Consider the following 19,636-nt stretch of genomic DNA (forward strand, 5'->3'; position numbering starts at 1 on the left):
AAGCTCATGAAGAAGTTTAAAAACTTTTCTTTCAATGTGCAGACCATAAAAATACCAGTTATATATAAAAATGTGGGCAGTAACATTTTGGTTCGTGCTCTAGGAATTGATTTGCCAAAGTTGGGCATTGGTTAGTTTCAAACTTCTAACTATGAAAAGGCTGTGGATTACAGAAATATGTGGAAAAAGTTAAATTCTGAAAGACTATTACCACCACTATGTAATATACATAAATATATGACTGTGGCATAGTTTCAAAATTGAACCTATGCAAATGCGTCCTATAACCAGATTTTAGCATTTCTGAGCTGTAAAATTCAAAAATTATAAAAAAATACATGCTTTTTATCAATTACCCTGAAACTTTGCAGAAATTATCCCAATATAACAAGGTAACATTTCATTGAAATGATACTGTGACAATTCACATTGTTTGGCCGTAACTAGGCAACATTCGAAAATTATCTCAAGTGTTTCAATATAATTTATGCAAATTTATGCAATTTTTCGTCGCAAAATTGCGTTTAAATTGGAAATAATTTTCTCTACTCGGTAGCCAACGTTATGAGCTTTTGAATTATGTATTTTTCACCGGCAAACACAAAATGTATGCCAAGAAAATTGTGTTAGAATCGAACGCTTCATTTGTTATGTAATTTGATCGGCGGGCGACAGAGTTAAACATATCCAGGACATCCTTCAATAAATAGTTGTTATATCCGTCCTCGTCTTCAATTATTACTAACTTAAAAGGTATCGGCTATACTAAATGTATATGTGATGTTGCTACTCTGAGTCACCAACCGGGCAAGCTGAAAAATTAGCTTGACCACAGTGTGGATCGAACCCGCAACCTTTGGTTTGCTAGTCCAATGCTCTTCCAACTGAGCTACAGGGTCAGGACGGTTCGAGTGGTTGATATTTCGGAACTGAGTCTAGTCCCTTCCATATCTATGTGTAGATTCAGTTCCGAAATATCAACCACTCAAACAGTCTTGACCTTGTAGCTCAGTTGGAAGAGCATTGGACTAGCAAACCAAAGGTCGTGGGTTCGATTCCCATCGTGGTCAAGCTAATTTTTCAGCTTGCTTGGTTGGTGACTCAGAGTAGCAACATCACATATACATTTAATATACACACCTGAGTCTTTGCATTATCACTAGTATCGGCTATACGTTTGTATGACAGTGACAGAACCAGTAATAAAATAAACTATAAACTATAGATTAAATATAGATCTTGTAATTTTTTTTATGCTTCGTGAAATGAATATTTTGCTCATTATATGTATATTTTATATACTTCGTATTAATTAGTATATTTGCTTATTTTATCACCATCTTTAATATATCTCTTTTTAATAGAGTACAAGGTCGTTGTGCCACAAAAAGATTAAGAGAAGATTGCCAAACAGAGATTATTATGACAACACTATAAAGCAATGAATGTGACTTTGTCACATAAATTCGGTTTTATTTTCAAAAAATCGATTTGAGAATGATTCCAAAGTCAAAATAAATATTTGACAAATTAAAATGATAAATATTTAATGTCATTGGATTTTAGAGGAATATTTTGTTCATAAAATATGGGATTTAATACTTGTTTTTATATATAAAAATACAATAAAATTTCTTTTACTTTCGAGCATTATAAGACAGGAACGAACGTAAACACATGCATGAAAGGTCGATTAATACCGTTATAACAACTTATGTACTGTTTGAATTTAAAGTACGATTTTGACAGGAAAAAATAGCGGTTTTTTTTACTAAGGCTCAAAAACAACTTTTGATTTCTTTGTCTCAAATGTTTATTAATTGTGTCGCGAAATTCCACGCGCAGCTCACAAAGATGACCTCTGATCTATTAAAATGGATTCAAACTGTACTATAACAGTAGGGATTAAAGCTGTCCTGATTGTATAACTACAGACAATTGTAGATTTAGAGTTAGAGTGAGAAATGTTTTAAATAAACTTCTTATTTTAATCCTTTTTATGAATACAAATCACTTCCTTCAATATTTCTGCTTGGGGAATATCAAGGTAGGCATGGGAAAGTTGTGGCAAAAAAGATGAAATGTACCGATAGCATTGACTCAAAGTCTCAATTTGTCAAGGAAGCTGGAATTTAGAACGTGGCCTCAGGTCATAAAAATGTTGTCCACTTCTTCAGGTTTTGCGAGGAGCCATGCTGTATATTAATGGAATACTGTTGTTTTAACTTCAGTGCATTCGGAGTGGAGAAACAAGTGACTACCCTAGAAAACTTTCTGCACCTCGTAGATGACGATTTCGAGTTTGCATTATTTGCAGATGTTCTACCAATATGTGCTAAGGATGTTATAACCGGTTTAGAGTATCTCCACAGTAAGAATACTGCGCACCGGAACCTAAAACCAGGCAACATATTAGTATCTAACACCCATTACAGCAATCCAGATGTTATCAAGGATTTAGTAACTGCCTATTCCGAGTGTCCAATAATTTGCAAGGAATGCAAGCTGGCAGATTTTGGTCTCAGTAGATCACTTGACTTACAAACCAAATGCAAGTCTGGACAATCTCAAAAAAACAGACATTTGGTCGCTTGGGCTGGTTATGTATGCAATGGTAAACCTGAATGTTCAATAGCCTTATTGTGGCCAACTTGAACAAGCAGGTTCGTAGCTAATTTACAAGTGAAGTACGATATATAACTGATCATGTTTTTATATCAACTGCTCAGCTCTAGAAAGTTTACTATTTTCAAAATTTCTAATTCTAAATATTACACATATATTAAAACTTCATTTTCTAGAACAAATTTGTAGGAAGTAAGGGCTATCCTACACGATCACAGCCATAGTACCATATATGATTATATATATATATATATATATATATATTCATATATATATATATATATATATATATATATATATATATATATATATATATATATATATATATATATATATATTTGAAAAATCATCAGGCGAATGATTACTCAACAGCAGTAGAGTCAAGGCACAGAATTATTCAATAAACATTTTAAAGCTTTAATGAAAAAAGAGGAGATTCAGTTATACAATATCTATAATGAAACTAAAGCATCAATCGTGAAACTTTTAATTTGCACCCTAAAGACGAAAATGTGGCGTTACTTCACAGCTAAAAAAACCATGATATATATTGATGTATTACCTGATTTAGTATCTTCATATAATAACAGTAAACATTGTAGTATTCAAAAGAAACCAGTCAATGTTAATCTGAAAAACGAACAAGAGGTATGGCACATCCTATATGGAGATCGTAAAAGAAAAATAAAGTATAAATTTGATATCGGAGATCAAGTACAAATTAGTAAAATGAAATGTAAATTTGAAAAAAGGTATATACCAAACATAGACGGATTTTCAGATTTTGGCTTGGGGGGTGAACAAATATCTGGGGGGGTGCAACGGAAGCAACGGCAAAAAGGTCAAGATAGATTTTCTATAAAAATTGTGTTTCCTTGGCCGGCAAGAGTCGCAAGACTGCAGTGAGACCATCGTATATATTGCGTATCATTTTGTGGCTTGGAATTACATTTATCATTTTAATAATATACAAATTACAATGAACAATTAACTTTGCAAAACATGTGACATTGTGTAGTACTAAATGAATTCAACTTCTATTTAGATCAGTGATATCAGAATCAAAACAGTCAAACATAATTAATGTTCATGAACAGTCAAATCTGCCTACCATTGGGCCTTTGATCGATATAAATGCATCTCCTGAAAGCTTGAGAATTGAGTCTTTGAGACTGTAGCTTAATTAGTTTAACTCTAACATTTTTATAAGTCAATTGGTCAAACATACTGCAACTTTCATCCTTCACAGAATCACAGTTTACACATTCACCCTTCTCTCTGCTTTTGAAGCCCACAAATTAATGAGTACATCAATGTTGAGTCTCGGTACCAAATCTTTGTCAAGGGTTATGCAAAGGAGGTTCCCGAGTCTGCTACGAGTCAACTTTGATCACAACTTCTGCAATGAACAGAATCTGTTCATTGCAGAAAAGCTACGCTCCACAGTTGCCGTACTCGTTGCTATGGTGTTCTTTAAGTTGATGAGCTTCATTAGGTTAGCACACCTCTTTTCACTGATCACTAGCCCCAGTTGGAGATTGTGATTGGCCCTTAACAATTCCACTTTAATGATGGAACTGTTAATGTTCAAACAGTGAAAATGCTCTACAAGATAACCCAGAGTATTGATATCCAAGTAGCACGGTTTGGATGCATCCAAAGCTTCAAGAGCTTTCATTATGTGAATGTTCTTGCTGTTGAAGCGGATTCAAAACTCTTCTTGGATCATGCTTTTCATGTAAGAATTAAGATCGGAAATTTCGTTATTTATTGAATTCGCAGCACTGTTTGACGAAGTTGATCTAGTTTGGTGTATTGGCATGGTGAGCGTAAGTTCAAGGGGTACGCCAATCTTGTCACAGTACTTGTTTACTTTCTTTTGTATCTGATCATCATCTATCACGGAAACTGATTCCCGGGTTCTTTCAACCTCATACTGAACATCTGTCCAGTTGATGCTCTTACTCTGTAGCTCTTTGGACAGAAAGAACATTTCAGCAAGGTATGTGTGAAGTGTGACCAGCCCAATAATCTGCTTAGCAGTTGTCAACTTATGGTAAAAGCTACTCGCTTGCTCCACGTGTTTTAGGTCATGTCCTCTCGGGTTTTGAGCAACTCTTATCAAAGTTTGTAAAATAACGCGTGGTTTGTCCGTTATCAGTTCAACGAGGGTAAAGCTCATTGTACACAGTATGATAGATTTCTCTGACTTTTGCATGATTCAACAATGTATGGAGGGAATTGATTGTAGACATGATGTCAAGCGCAAGATTGGATCCTTTGATTAGATCGTTGACCAAAAGATTAATGGGGTGAGCAGTGCAATGTATGTATATCAACCAGTGAAAGTGCTCTGAACGCACAGCTCTGCGACCCCAGCAAATTCACCTGCCATGACACTTGCACCATTGACTCCTAGACATACCACTGTTGACCCCTCTGAGTTTTGGATGATACACTTAATCAATTCATTTACACATTCTTTGATTGTCGGGGCATCAAACTGATGTAACTTCCGAAGATGCACAAATCTCTCCACAACATTTCCTGCTGAATATCTTACAGCAAAAGCCAACTCTTCTCGTTTTGCAGCGTCTTTACTTTCATCAATCAGTGCTGAAAACATGCCGGCATCTTTGATCTGTGAATAAATGATCTGATGAGTATTTTGAGCGATTACTGTGAGGATATCATTGATACTGGTTTTACTGGTATAATCAATGCTTCTTGTCCTGGTAAACTTTTCATGGAGCTGTCTGAATGAGGGATTTGTTTCTAGCTGAAGACGGATGAAGGAAATATATTTACCTGCATTTTGGGATTCATTTGTCTCATCGTCAGCCCTCATTGGAACTTTGTTAGTTGCAAACCATAGGATATATTTGAATAGGCATCTGTGATACTCTCTGTTTTCATGTGCTACCTCTTTCCTTTTAGGACAAATTCTCTCTATTATGTTCTTCTCCTTTCCCTCTAGAAACCTTTTTTAGCTCCATCCATCTGACGAAACAGTTTCTATGAAGCTCAGATCTTTCATGCTGCTGAAACCCTTTACTGCTATCAAGGGCATTTTCCCAGTTCGAATAAATTTGGTAAGAGCCATTTTGTAATTGTTTTTTTTTGTCTACGCTGCCTGGGTTGTTGGGATGCCATACCAGGGTGGGAGTGGATAACTTCAAACTTGGTGGCCAGAAATTCAGCAGCTCTTGCTTTCAGGTTGTCAATGCGTTTTTTACAGAAATTGAACTTGATGATGACTGATGACTTAAAGTCATGCAGCTCCCTCTTGTAGTCATCAATTCTTTAGCTTTCTTATTCATTTGTTCAGCCGTATCTGTCTCATTGGTTCTCGCTCGAAGGACTGAGTGGAAATTTTCTTAAGGGTACTCTTCAAAGGCTGCCAGGAACTGCTGGAAAACATGGTGCATGGAATGACTATTGTTATCCCGATACTTGAGGATGGACAAAGTTACCAACAGAGCTTTGTTGTAATGCCTGCGTTTAAAAACCATTATCATTATCCAGCAGAATCAGTGGACGGTTCCGGCAATTCTAAAAGTGGGAAAATTCCGAATCTGGAAAGCAAAATTTAACTTATGTACTTCTCATCGACTGCTCTAAATACCATACCCTTTTCAATGGCATAAAGCATTTCTGAAATACATACAATACCCCACCTTTTTCCAAAAAAAAGGGATGTTTATCGCTCAAACGCATCATTTTCGAACATGATGAAAAAGGGTAACCTTTTTTCACCGATCTTGTTGTTAAGAAGTAAGACGATAAAAGGTACCCTTTTCGGTCTAATATGTCATTACATCGTTCAATGAAAAAGGGTACCCTTTTCAGGGGCTTATGACCTTTGTAATAAGATGGAAAAGGTACCCTCTTAGATTGGAATTTGATCTGCTGAATTTAAATAGGATTATATAGAAATGGTGTAAAATATTTATACCATTGATATCAAGGCTGAGTGTATAATTTATTCTCTCTTGTTTTTTATTAAAAATGGCAGGGAAAATATCGAATATATGCTAAAGACAATTGTATCAAGCCCTTTTATAGCTTAAACAGTGGATAAGTCAAAATTAAATCACTTTTACATCTCTCTTGAATGAGTCAACTTGAATATTATGCACTGAATATGTAGTTGTAAACAGTATCTTTGTATTAAGGTTGAAAACATTTAGTTTGCTTGCTGAATAAAACAATAGACTTGCTTTCTTTTTTGAACTTATCCACTGTTTAAGGTAAACGGGCTTGATAGTTGATACAACCGGCCCCAGCAGAATAGCGCATATTAACGAAACAGGATTTCCCTGAGGTTAGTCAATGTTTCTCGTAAGAAGCTTCCGGTTCTTATTCTGTTAAGGCTAGCACTCAGAAACTAGACATTTTTAAGGCGACACAGCCGACACTAGAGAACGCATGTGCCGTATACTATACTGTGTCGCACATTATACAGGGTGTCTAAAAAAAAACACATGCAAGAATATCATGACGACCCGCACGGCCTGGAAAAAGCAACTTTTGCGGATTGAATCCGCAAAAGTCAGGAAGTCAGAGCGGATTATCTCATTAAATATAATTGCAAAAACTGTCATCAATCCACTATTAGTTTAATTACTCGCAGTAGGTACTCAGTTGAAATTCTATTATTAACAAGTTATTAATTTAAAAATGCTCGCTGCGTGAAGCTATAAGGCAGTGCGGAATAAGTATCAACGCATATAGAAAGGGAGTCAAATATCTTACCCTGTCAAAGCAATTTTCTCAGTACTGCTTTCGCTATTACTAAAATCCTAGTCATTCCACTGTAACAGCCATACAATAAGGCCAATGTCTGTATACAATAAAATTCGGTAGCTGCATGCGGGGGAACTTTTTTCCTTGCCACTTTTTCCTTAACAAGTTCTATTGATCACGTATAGGACAAAAAATTTTTTCGGGCCTTGTATAAAGTCGCTACCGCAAAATGTCTGTCTACATGAGACTGTAGTTTAGTGGACATCAGTAGCACCAGTACAGTAGCTGCTGTTTTAATTTAAAATTTTTTAGGCTCATTTGTATTGGTGGGAAAAGAAATTTGGAAGGTTGAGGTTTGGGGTTATGGTTAGGGCTAAGATCAGTGTAAGGAAAGGACAAGGGTCAGTTTCACAAACATAACTATTCCATTATTAAAACATTATCCACAATAAATTGATTGCATTATAACAGTACCCTTAAAATATCACATTAAAATAACTGGTCTTTGATAGAGAAAACAACAAATAAGATCACTTACACTGTATTGCATCGTCAGATTGTAATGATTTTGCAAATTGGTTCAGAATAAGACTTACAATGAGCATTAATTTATAAGGACAAGAGAATATGATGGCAAATATAATTATAGTATTTAATAAATTAGTACACCCTGTGTGAAATTATATGTTACATTGACTTTATACATAAATGTTTGTCTTTGATCAGATATGCTGTGCAATAATTGTGATACGACTCTTAGTTTCAACTGATTAAGCAAAGATGACTACATCTTCTTAATCTGTCAGCAAAAGATGACTGCATCTTTCTGACACAAGAGTGTCCATTAAAAGAATTCTCACAATTTTTATACTGTACAACAGCAATATATTTTTTATGTCTTGAACAGTAGTTGATGGTAAAATTATATATATATTGGAGTTTTCTAGGTACTTTTTATTTAGATATAATTTGCTGTGTAATAATCATCAGAAAACTTTCAGCTTCAACTGATTAAGCAAAGATGACTACATCTTCTTAATCTGTCAGCAAAAGATGACTGCATCTTTCTGACACAAGAGTGTCCACTAAAAGAATTCTCACAATTTCTATACTGTACAACAGCAATATATTTTTTAAGTCTTGAACAGTACTTGATGGTAAAATTATAATATATATATTGGAGTTTTCAAGCTACTCTCATTTAGATATAACTTGCTGTGTAATAACCATCAGAAAACTTTTAGTTTCAACTGATTAAGCAAAGATGACTACATCTTCTTAATCTGTCAGCAAAAGATGACTGCATCTTTCTGACACAAGAGTGTCCACTGAAAGAATTCTCACAATTTTTATACTGTACAACAGCAATATATTTTTTATGTCTTGAATACTAAAATTATTTTATGGTATAATTTATTGTGAAATTAGAGTAAAAGTTTACCTCTCAATTAGTATTTATATATGCATTGTTAGTAAGGTAGAAAAATGCATTTAGTGATTATACATAATTGTTTACATACTCTCTGAAATAAACAATGGAGACATTTGTAAATCCTACCGGTGATGGTACAGAAACATCATTGATTTCCTCAATGTGGCGCTTTGTGGTGTTATTTCATTCGATTTAATGATAGCGCTAGAAGGCGCGCGGCATGTAATTTTGGCGGGAGATTGAACCGGTATGGATTTGTCTAGTTTATTTAGACATTCTCGAGCGCGAGCATAGAAGATTGATATGTCTTTCCATTCGAACGGACTTGGCTCTAGGTCGTTTTCTGTTGATGTTGTTTGATGGCTGTTTGCCGTCGCGGTCTCTGAAATCAGTGATATTAACCTTTTGTACTTCGCTGGAGAACAATCAGAATGTTGCGCTTCCTTCATGATTTCCACCAGATTTCGGATATCCAAAAAGCAAGTCATTGTACGCATACCAATTCTTGCTATAGTCTAAGCAATGCAAATATACTCGATAGTACATTTCGCAAGTTGAATTGACTAGTCGCTATAGTCTAAGCAATGCAAATATACTCGATAGTACATTTCGCAAGTTGAATTGACTAGTCGCGCTCAAGCGGCTCAACAACTTCGCGGTTTTAGTCAAAAATTGGCGCGCATTTGCCTATAACTCCTAAATGCGGCGTTGACAATCGTGTTTAGCTATTAAGAATTAATAAATTATTAGCCAGATCGAGTATCAAATTACACTTGCGCGAAATAAAGGAGCAAGTTAATTGAATTTCTACATGTCAACCCTCAAACACCTACCAAACAGATGCCATGGGAACGAACACTTTTTGCCTTAATTTTTTCACACATTGTGCGGGTCCTCATGATATTGTTTGGGTTTGCACCACAGTTCAGCTAAAATGACTTTAAGCAATTTAAATGAAGAATTAAGAGCCATTTTCAATTCCCAGAGGTGCTTATCTATTACGCTTTAGAGCTGTATTAATGTCTTGCATATTTAAGTGGTTGCGTTTTTTTTGAGACACCCTGTAGAGTGCGCTGTATATAGTATACAGAGTAACTAAAAAAATAATTCTGGCCATGCAGTGATGCAAACAGTCACATTGCATGCACTACAAAGGCAAAAATACTTTGCTGCCTTTATCTGCATGCAACTATAGCCTATCAACTATAGTCTAGCCATAACATAATCTAGCCATAACATATGTAGTATGGTATGCCCATTATCCTAGTTATTATATCCTTTTGCAAGGGCTATATTAATCTGTGGACAGGCTACACTTATATATATCGATCGATTTAAAAAAATTATTATAAACTATGAAATAATGGTGTACTCTTGCAATGCCATGCTTTAAACAGGAATAGCCGAATGCTTCTACCGAAGGAACTTAACTAACATCAGGGAAATCCTGCTTGAAGGTGCCGCTAATCTACCGATATACTACTAATAATAATAACTAATAATTATTTTGAACATAGTCACTCTTTCGCATGTACAAGGTGCCCTTCAAAAAAATGGAACCTCTATACACAATTAGTTAGTAAAAGAGTTATTACATGTTTGACTTACTTGTACGTGTCAAAATATACGAAATCCCAGAAGCACAGAAATGTAACAAATACATAAATACTTGCGCAGGTTCCTTTTTTTTAAACACCTTGTATTTTCGACATTTTTCTCTAAGTACCCTTTTTTACTGTAAAATACACAATAAATTATTTACTCAACCTAGATATCAATGGTATAAATATTTCAAACCATTTTTAATCCTATTTGATATCAACAGATCAAACTCCAATCTACCCTTTTTCATTATTACGGAGGTCATAAGTTCATCAAAAAAATTACCCTTTTTCACCCAACGACATAGGATGTAGTTTACGGAAAAGGGTACCTTTTATCGTCTTACTTCTTAACAACAAGGTCGACAAAAAAAGGTACCCTTTTTCATCATGTTCGAAAACAACGCATTTGAGCGATAAACATCTGCTTTTTTTCGGAAGAAGCTGGGGGTATTGTACGTATTTGAAAAATATTTTATGCCATGGAAAAGGTTATGGTATTTAGTGCAGTTGATGAGAAGTACATAAGTCGAAATATGGGTTTTCTCTAAATTTTGCTTTCCAGATTTGGAATTTTTCCAGTTTTAGAATTGCCAGAACCGTCCACTGAGCAGCAGCGAAAAAGTTATTTGCAATAAAGATTGTAGTTGCTACATTTGAAGACAACAGAGTATATGCTCAGGACAAGTGGTACATAATTGTCAACTAGGTTGATTAATGTGAGAAATTCAATATCTTTGCATTTTGTGAAGGCAGACATGATAGCATCTTAAACAAGGGTCCAACCACCATAGATTACTTCAAGAAGTAAGGAAATTCGCCATGGCTTTGGTTTCTTTGGTAGCTTTGCCTTTGCACCAAAGAGGAAGGAATATAGATCTTTAAAAATTGGATGGGAATTTAGTAGCACACATTCTCTGGAGTTTATTGATATATGCAGTGGACCAATCATTGGAATAACATTCTTGCACACTTCAGGTAAGTATACTAATGCTGTGTTGTACACTAGTTGTCTCATAAAAAATTGCATGGGCCAGTCTCCAGGAAAGGGAGCTGCAAAATGGGTGAGATCATCTTCCAAGCCACTATAGCATGTGATTTAAAGCAGTTAGCAGGTCATTGTAAGATTTCAAGGGTAGTTTTAGACTGTCAACAAGCTTTGTATTGTCCATTCATTGCATCTGTCTAATTTCAGTTTGTTGGTAATCATGAATTGCTAGTCTGTGTCTTTCAGCCTCAAGGTCAAAAAACTTTACCACCATCCAGTCTCGCATATCGCTTGCATATTGTCCATGATTTCAACTAAGAACATCTTCAACAAAGTATCTTCTACTGGATTAACTGGTAACAGTGGTTGCAATGGATTGTTATGCACATCTTTGATAATTGGAAAAACTTTAACTAGCAGGGTAGATGTGTGAACTGATTGGGTTTGGGTTTTGCTTTCAGGACAATGTTTTGTATGAATATTATGGTAGTCATCGATACAAAAATATAATAAATTGTTCATTTTCTATTGCAGTTTGAAAAAATTCCTTGACTTTATCAATGTGGGATGCTGATGAGGCTTGCATAGATGCTTTGATCGTATGCGGATGTGTTACAACTCCCAAGTTGTGGAGCGATGCCAAGCCTTGTTAGTTTATTCCAAATTGCTGCAGTGTTCTTGCAAGGGATAATTGGAATCAGTTTGAACTCTGAGCTTTGTTAATGCTTGGCGTTCATCTGACATTCAATCTGAACTTATTTTATTGTAAAGGGTTGAAAATAGTCTAGAAGCACCAGCTTGCATACAAATATTTTGGAAATGCTCTGCATCCATCACAGGGGGTTGTGGATCATAAGCAAGAAAGAATGTTCTTAAATTTTCCAGGTCACATTTGATATCTATTTCATCAGTGGCTTTGGAAAAGTTTTTCATAGTCTTCTTTGGACATAAAAGTAACCTCATCAGTCTGGCATTCAACACTTGCACTCATCAGAATTGCTTCATCAGAGGCCACAGATTCTTGACTTGGGCAACTCAATGTTATGGTGGACACAGAGTCTTGACTGCAGGATGGCTGGGCAACAGAAGGGCTTATAGGTGCTGGTGTTTCATTTTCTTCTTCATCTGGTTCACTTCTCAAGAATACTGATAAATCTTTGAGCTATATTAAGCATTTATAGAGTAATTTTGGAATACTTACCCTTATTACAATAGTAGATCAAGGGGAATGCCTAAAACTTAACAGTATTCGTTCCACAAAATCATCAGAGAGATGTGACCTGTAAGCTTTAACCTTTTTTATGTTTGGCCAAATATGAAATTACAATATTTTCTTTTTTGTTTTTCTTCATGGAATATTGACATAGTAAATGACACTGCTTCTTAATTCTTATAACTTTGAGTTCTTTTGTCATAGCTAAGTTAACAGAAATCAATCTGTGTCAGATTGACACTTGTGTTTTTGATGCTCTGTAGTTATGTAGTTGTGAAAACATTTTTCAATATATTTTTGCTAAACTTCATATATCTTACCTTCTTCTCGATTTCATTGGGAGATGACAGATGAGGTAAATACCCAAAAAAACTCTTTTTCGTTAGGCACTGCCAAAGAAAATTTTTGCAAATTTGGTTGATTTTTTTTGTGTGACCTCATAATTTTTTTGAGCAGATGAAAACTTGGCAAATGCCTTAGCGAGTTCATCCAGGTTGTACGCTCTTAAATTGTTAATTCTGGAAGAGTCTTTGAATTCTTCTGACCACTTGTCGTGAAAATGATTATTACACGTTTTTTAAAATTTCGGCGTTTAAAGACGATGGAATAGCTACAAACTGTGAAAGTATTTTCTGTTTGGAATGAAAATAGTTTCGGCAGACAGGAAAATAAAATGTTCTATTTTCTTTAGAATTCATTGGTGTGCGTGTGATTGGTTTATGCTATATCGTTCCTCTACTTCTTCAAAGCGTTGTTGAAAATCTAGAGGAAATAGTGGTTTAAAATGTCTGCGAGGAAAATTGCAATTAATTTCGTTCCTGGTTCTCAGGTAAATCAGAGTGCATTATTTTAGCTTTTGCACAGCATAGCTTGAACGTAATAATGCCAAAAAACAAAAATCGCCGCGAAGAATTTGTAGAAAAACATTAAAAGAACAGCATATTTGAATTTCATTGAAAAATATTAAAATCACTTGCAGAGAAGCTTGAAAGTGACCCTGTATGTTGAGCGATGGACTTGTTGTAAAATCGCAATTCATGCGATCTGATTGGCTTACAGCTAAAACGTAAACAAATGCGCTGATTGGCCCATAACAAAATTCCCCCTTGTTGCAGTAACCATGAAACATGTTCAGGGGCGGGGATATAATTGATATAGAATCAACCTCAATTAGCTCAGATCAGAATGACCATCTGTCTTTCTAAATCTGTCTTTGGTATTGAAGTTCCTATTGTTCATGCAATGTGGTTGAATACAAATTTCTTATCATCCCAGAGCCGGTGCGGAACACTGTGCGAGGGTACTAATTCCGCCCGGAGATTAGGAATTACACCCGGGAGAACATAGTGGAATCCAAAGTCGCCTAAATTTGGACCATGCACATTCAATGGTCATGGTACTTTTGTGCATGTGCGACGTGCGAACGAGTGTAGACTGGTAACTTAGTAAAAAAATGTGTAGCTGAATATAATTATGAGAAGTTGCTAGAGATTGGACAACCATTGGTTAAAATTCAAGCAAGGCATTCTGGTCAGGGTACAAGTGCAGCAACATCTAATGAAGCAGGTGGTTCGGAAGCTGTTCTCTTTTTATCAACTAAAGCAGAAGTGATGAAGACATGTAACCTTTGGGCAGAAGTTGGTCTTTGCAATGGCTCTTTTGGAACTATTGAGCAATTTTGGTTTGCGGAGAATATGGGTCCACCAAATCTACGGATTGCAGTACTGGTTCATTTTCTGGCATATTCTGAGCATGAAAGCTTTTTGCCTAATATATATTGTCAGTATAGCAAGCAAAGAGGTGATATCCTAAAAAACAATACACCTTCTAATGTCAAAAAACTGTATTGTATTATATTAAATTATATTTCTATATTTGCTGTTAAATTATGCACAGCCACAGGACTGGTCTTGAAAAATTTTAAAACTAATGAAGGGGGTGATGTCTTTCTGAATCGAAAGCATTTGAAAATAGAAGTAAAAAAGCATTTGAAAATAGAAGTAAATTAAAACTAGGACTCACCGTTTCTGAAATACTTCCAGAGATGACTAGCAACTAAATGAAGAACGTGCTCCGAGCTGTGATTGGCTGCTAAAAATACACTTTACATTAGTTATTCCATGTGAGCATGTGTCGCGAGCGAAAACTTGCATACAAATGTTTACACTGCAATAAAAAACGACACTTCAAATATACATAAAACCATTGAATAAAACCGATGTATTTTTCGTTATATTCTCCAATTTTCTACCCAGGGCTTTCCTTTTCGTGTTTGTAGCATTAAAAAGCATTAAAATACTTAATAATTTTGGTGAAAATATTGGAGATCGCCTTAATAGTTCTCTACTATTAAGAGGAGATTTTTTTAAAAATTTAGTATTTTCTTTAAAAATGGCTCATAGCTTAGCAACCAGGCTTTTCACAATAGAGGTTATAATTCCGGGGACTCTGTCCCTGTGTTAAGAAAACTGCAGAGTCAGAAATATTAAATTTTCAAGGGTGGGAAAACTAAGCTAGATAAAATAGCGAAAGTCAAGAATTTTGAAGTAAAAAGGTTAGTAAACTTCCTTTTAATGCCAAATTATGCTGGTAGTCATCCCCTCTAAGGCCCCATTTACACGAGCCCGGACTGATTTTCAACCCGGGTTGGTGCGCCACAGGTGGTTATATTTTTATCGTGTTTACACGGACCCGGGTTGAAGACCATTCTCGCCAACCCGGGTCAGCAATTCCCAACCCGGGTTGGCTAGGGAAATATTTCCGAGTCATAGCCTGGAGCAGAGTGTAAATTGGCGCGAACGGCGAAACTGCGAAGTAAAATGGCGGACAATGACAACACTGGCGATAAACGAAGAAAAGTTATTGTTTCTGCCTGTGCAGTTTTGCTTCTGCTTTTAGCAGCCATACAAATGCACGGTGTGATGCTGTTGTTCATTATCCAACAACAACAGCAGATTGCGGCTGCTCAAAATATGGTAATGTTAGATACAATGAAGAGTATTCGAATGTTGAAAATGTTGAAGAGAAGAATTATTCGAAGAAGGCGACGTCGTTGGATAAATCCTGGCCGAACAGATATTTGGTGGGAAAACTTGTGGAGTGGCAAGTTACTAGAAAACGAATGGCACCTAAATTTGCGGATGAATAGGGAAACGTTTTTGGAGCTAGTGGAAATGATGCGGCCAAACCTTGAAATGAAGACTGGTAATTTTCGTGGAGATGCATTGAGTGTGGAGAAAAAGGTTGCAATGACCTTGTACTATTTAAAAGATCAAGGAATGTACCGGATGACTTGCAACAACTTTGGTGTGTCGCTGCCTTGCTTGTCTAAAACTGTTAAAGCAGTTTGCTCATGCATCAGTGAAGTGGTTGGCCCTCAATACTTAAAGTTGCCCAAAACTGTCGATGAAATGAAACAACTTATTGCACATTTTGAGTCACGATTTGGTTTTCCCCAGACATTTGGCTGTCTGGATGGTACGCATATTCCCATTCGACAACCAACTGAAAACAGTCAGGACTATTTCTGTTATAAAATGAAACACAGTCTGAATGTTCAAGCACTTTGTAACTACAGAGGCATATTTCTTGATGTTGAAATCAAGTGGCCTGGAAGTGTTCATGATGCCCGAGTATATGCGAACTCCAATTTGAACAAGATGTTCACAGGAAAAACCCTCCCAATGGTATACCGATCTGTTCTTCCAGGGACAGATAGAATTCCACCATTAGTTCTTGGAGACCCTGCCTACCCCCTCTTACCCAATGTGATGAAAGAATATGTTGAGGATGCCTATAATGAGAAAGCTATTTTCAACCAAGTGTTGCGGAGTGGCCGGAATCAAATTGAGTGTGCTTTTGGCAGATTGAAGGCAAGATGGCAAATTTTAAATCGCCCTATAAATATAAAATTGGAAGATGTTCCAACACTTGTACATGCTTGTTTTGTATTGCATAATTTTTGTGAACTTAAGGCATGCCCAATCATCGGAGATGTGGAACATCAAATGCAAATGAACATTGTTGATAGCTGTTGTGCACACCACTCCAGGCCTGATCGGTCATATTCCTACAACACTGCAACAGGCACTGCATTTCGTGAAATCATAACTCAGTATTTAAAAGAATATTTATCTTAGGGCCTAATATCAGGTACATGGGTATTGAGTATTATCTATACTTAGCATTGCTAGCCATGACAACTTATAAAGTGATTGCCTGAAAAATTGAAATTGTCATATTTTTAAAAGTTTTTTTTTAGAATTGTTGGTTTAACTTGTTTTTATGGCTAGTCTGGTATAGATCATCTACCATACTATACTTGTCTGGGAAATAGCACATGTAACTTTGTTGTAGGCACAATGAAATTATTGCACTTCTATAGTTAGTCCTTTTTGTAATAAATCTTGGTACCTTGCACATGCACAAAAGACCTTTCATACACTGTCTGGTAAAATATTCAAATTTGAATTGTAGAATTAGTAACTTGTATTTTAATAAATATTTAAATTCATTCTTAATGTACCTAATTATTACAATTATTCCCTTGTGCCCTCAGTGACTCCCCTCAATGTGATTTAATGAACTAAACTTCCCAAGATTATGCAAACTAATAACATGTGAAGTAATAAAATGTGTGCAAATGAAATAGAATAGAATTGGCTAGCGATATTAGCAGTTAAAAATGTTTCGTATGTTTCCATCTATAATTGTTCATATGTCTTTCCATTTGAACTTGGCAAGTTGTTTTGTCCATACTGAAACCTTTGCTGCATGAAGTTTGCTTCATCATTACTGCCAGCTGGCATTCTAGATGTGTTCGCATGACTTATTTGCTGTTGTCCCATATAAGGCTGCTGCGGCACATGCATTTCCTGTTGATTAGGGAAATTGGGGGGATAAAATTCTTGTGATCCTGGTTGATTGATGGGCGGGTGAGGGTTATTGGGCCTATTTCCAAATGTATGGGCCATTTGCATCACATTTGGGTTCAGAGCCATTGCCAATAGACCAAGGCCATCACTAACATTTTTCCCAAGTGTGTTAAGTGATGCTGACATAGATTTTGCCATTTCCATCAGGGCATTTTGACTTTCTTGCATGTTTGTCATATGCTGCTTCTTTAAGGCAATATCTTCTTTTGTTGCACGGAGAAGAACTTCATCTCTTTTTGCAGCAGAAAGTGGTTTCTCAAGATGCTTTCGTTTATTGTCCACTATTCTTGCTGTTGATGACAGTGGCCTTTTTCTTGGCTCAGGTGCCTGTTCTAAATAAATATGGCATGGGGTTAACAGGAGAAAATCTAATAAGCTACAAAGTGTACTTATGAAGGGAAAATTTTAGCTCAAGAGCTTCCCCATTGACAAGTTAAATATCTGGCATTTGTTAAAAAATAAGTAAGGTGCACTGGGGCGCATTGCAGCTTAATGGGTGACCCATTAAATCTCTATGCACTCCAGTACACCCTGCTTATTTTTCTTTGACAAATGCCAGACAATTTTACTAGTCACTGGGGAATATTTGACAAATCTCACAATTCTACATACCAAAATCGTTTTCTTCATCGCTTTCACCATCTAGTAGAGTGCCTTCGATAGTGTCTTGTGATGTATCAAGATCTGCCTCAGGTGATGGTGTGTTGGATGCAGTGGAGGGTGATGTGCTACTAGTGCTGGCCCTGTTGGGTGTGGTGCATGTGCTAGTACTTTCAGTGGTGTTGGAGCTTATACCAAACTGAAGTTGCTCCGTTGCAGGGCTTCCTTTCCAAATCTGGGCCAATTCATCATAATATTCCTGAACAACTCTTCCTGACCCAGATCTCGTGCCATTGGTAACGGCGTTATTGTACGCCTTCCGGATTTGCCGAATTTTTTCTTTTATTCGGTTATATCCCTTGGATATTAGGGATTTGGCTTTCGTTACTTCCGCCAGAAACGCAGTTTCTTCTTCCTTCGTTAGCTCTATGTCGCTATCTTGAATGGGAACATCACATGGCCCAAAATATTCTGCGTCAAAAGCTAGCGCCATGTCTTCTCGCAGTCTGGAATACATGGCCACAACATCCGAGTTAAAGTCTACGTTCTTGTAGTCCATCTCGGACTTATATTGTTTCAAACACAATATCAAGTGTTCGACCATTTTGGGCGACCACTGAAACTGAGGCTGTTGGGTTTTTTTTGCGACATTTTTGTCCGTTCGAGCGGCTTTACTTCTGCTTGCCATACTAGCGGAGAGAAGTTACGCGCGCTAAATGCAATATGATATGCGTGTGTGACAGGATATTTGCTTCCAAAGTCCAGCCGCATTTTACACGAGCCCGGGTCAAGCCAACCCGTGTTTACATGAGGAATTCAGCACAATTTTCACACCTTTACACCTAGCCAACCCGGGTCAACCCGGGTCTCGAGAAGGGTTACCCGGGTTGGCGAGGTGTGAAGTCCCAACCCGGCTATCATGTAAACGCAACTAGTAATTTATTCGCAGACGGGTTGACCCGGGTTGGTGAGCCAACCCGGGTTGGCAGCCAACCCGGGCTCGTGTAAAGGGGGCCTAATAAGCAGAATTTTAGACATTCCAAAAAAAAATTTTTTGCTATTTTAAACACTTAAAGTATTGTACAGGAAGACTACAGGGCTGATTTTCTTCAAAAATATATACTTTTGGTGATAAAAGCTCTCAAAGTTACCTTATCTGAAAAATTACCCCATAGGAACGCCTTAACAACGCATTTAGGTACCAAAATGGTTCAAAATTTCGACTAAAATTAATTTCTAACCATTTTTTTTTGGTTTCTCCTTTTGGTGTATGTAATTTTGAGTTGTATTATGCTAACTGCAATGTGATTGGTTCCTTTGCGGAGCCATAGCAACGGCGTTCTTTGTCTGCCTTGTGATCGATCGCATGCGCATGCTGTTAAAAATTGTCTACAAAATTTGTTGTTTTTTTGCACATTCCAAACTGAAAACTTGCTGTTTTAGTGTTCTTTAAACACTACTTGTTGTTTTTCATTGTATTTAAAAAAAAACAAATGG

At 36.4% G+C, this 19,636-nt stretch overlaps 1 protein-coding gene and 1 non-coding gene across 2 annotated transcripts; one reads left to right on the forward strand and one right to left on the reverse strand.

Moving 5' to 3' along the window:
- Window positions 1–997: 997 nt before the first annotated feature.
- On the forward strand, window positions 998–1,070 carry Trnaa-agc. The gene has a single exon. It is a non-coding gene; the product is annotated as a tRNA-Ala (tRNA).
- A 16,160-nt stretch (window positions 1,071–17,230) lies between these two features.
- Window positions 17,231–19,060, reverse strand: LOC114531875. The gene is made up of 2 exons (XM_028553476.1): window positions 18,152–19,060; window positions 17,231–17,871 (listed from the first exon to the last, which is right to left on the reverse strand). Exons 1-2 carry the CDS (start codon window positions 18,825–18,827, stop codon window positions 17,309–17,311), a joined length of 1,239 nt encoding a protein of 412 aa, XP_028409277.1. The 5' UTR covers window positions 18,828–19,060; the 3' UTR covers window positions 17,231–17,308.
- Between the last annotated feature and the right edge of the window lie 576 nt (window positions 19,061–19,636).

This window comes from Dendronephthya gigantea, unplaced genomic scaffold, assembly GCF_004324835.1.
Source record: "Dendronephthya gigantea isolate DGI-Jeju-01 unplaced genomic scaffold, DenGig_1.0 000075F, whole genome shotgun sequence".
Classification (NCBI taxonomy): Eukaryota; Metazoa; Cnidaria; class Anthozoa; order Malacalcyonacea; family Nephtheidae; genus Dendronephthya; species Dendronephthya gigantea.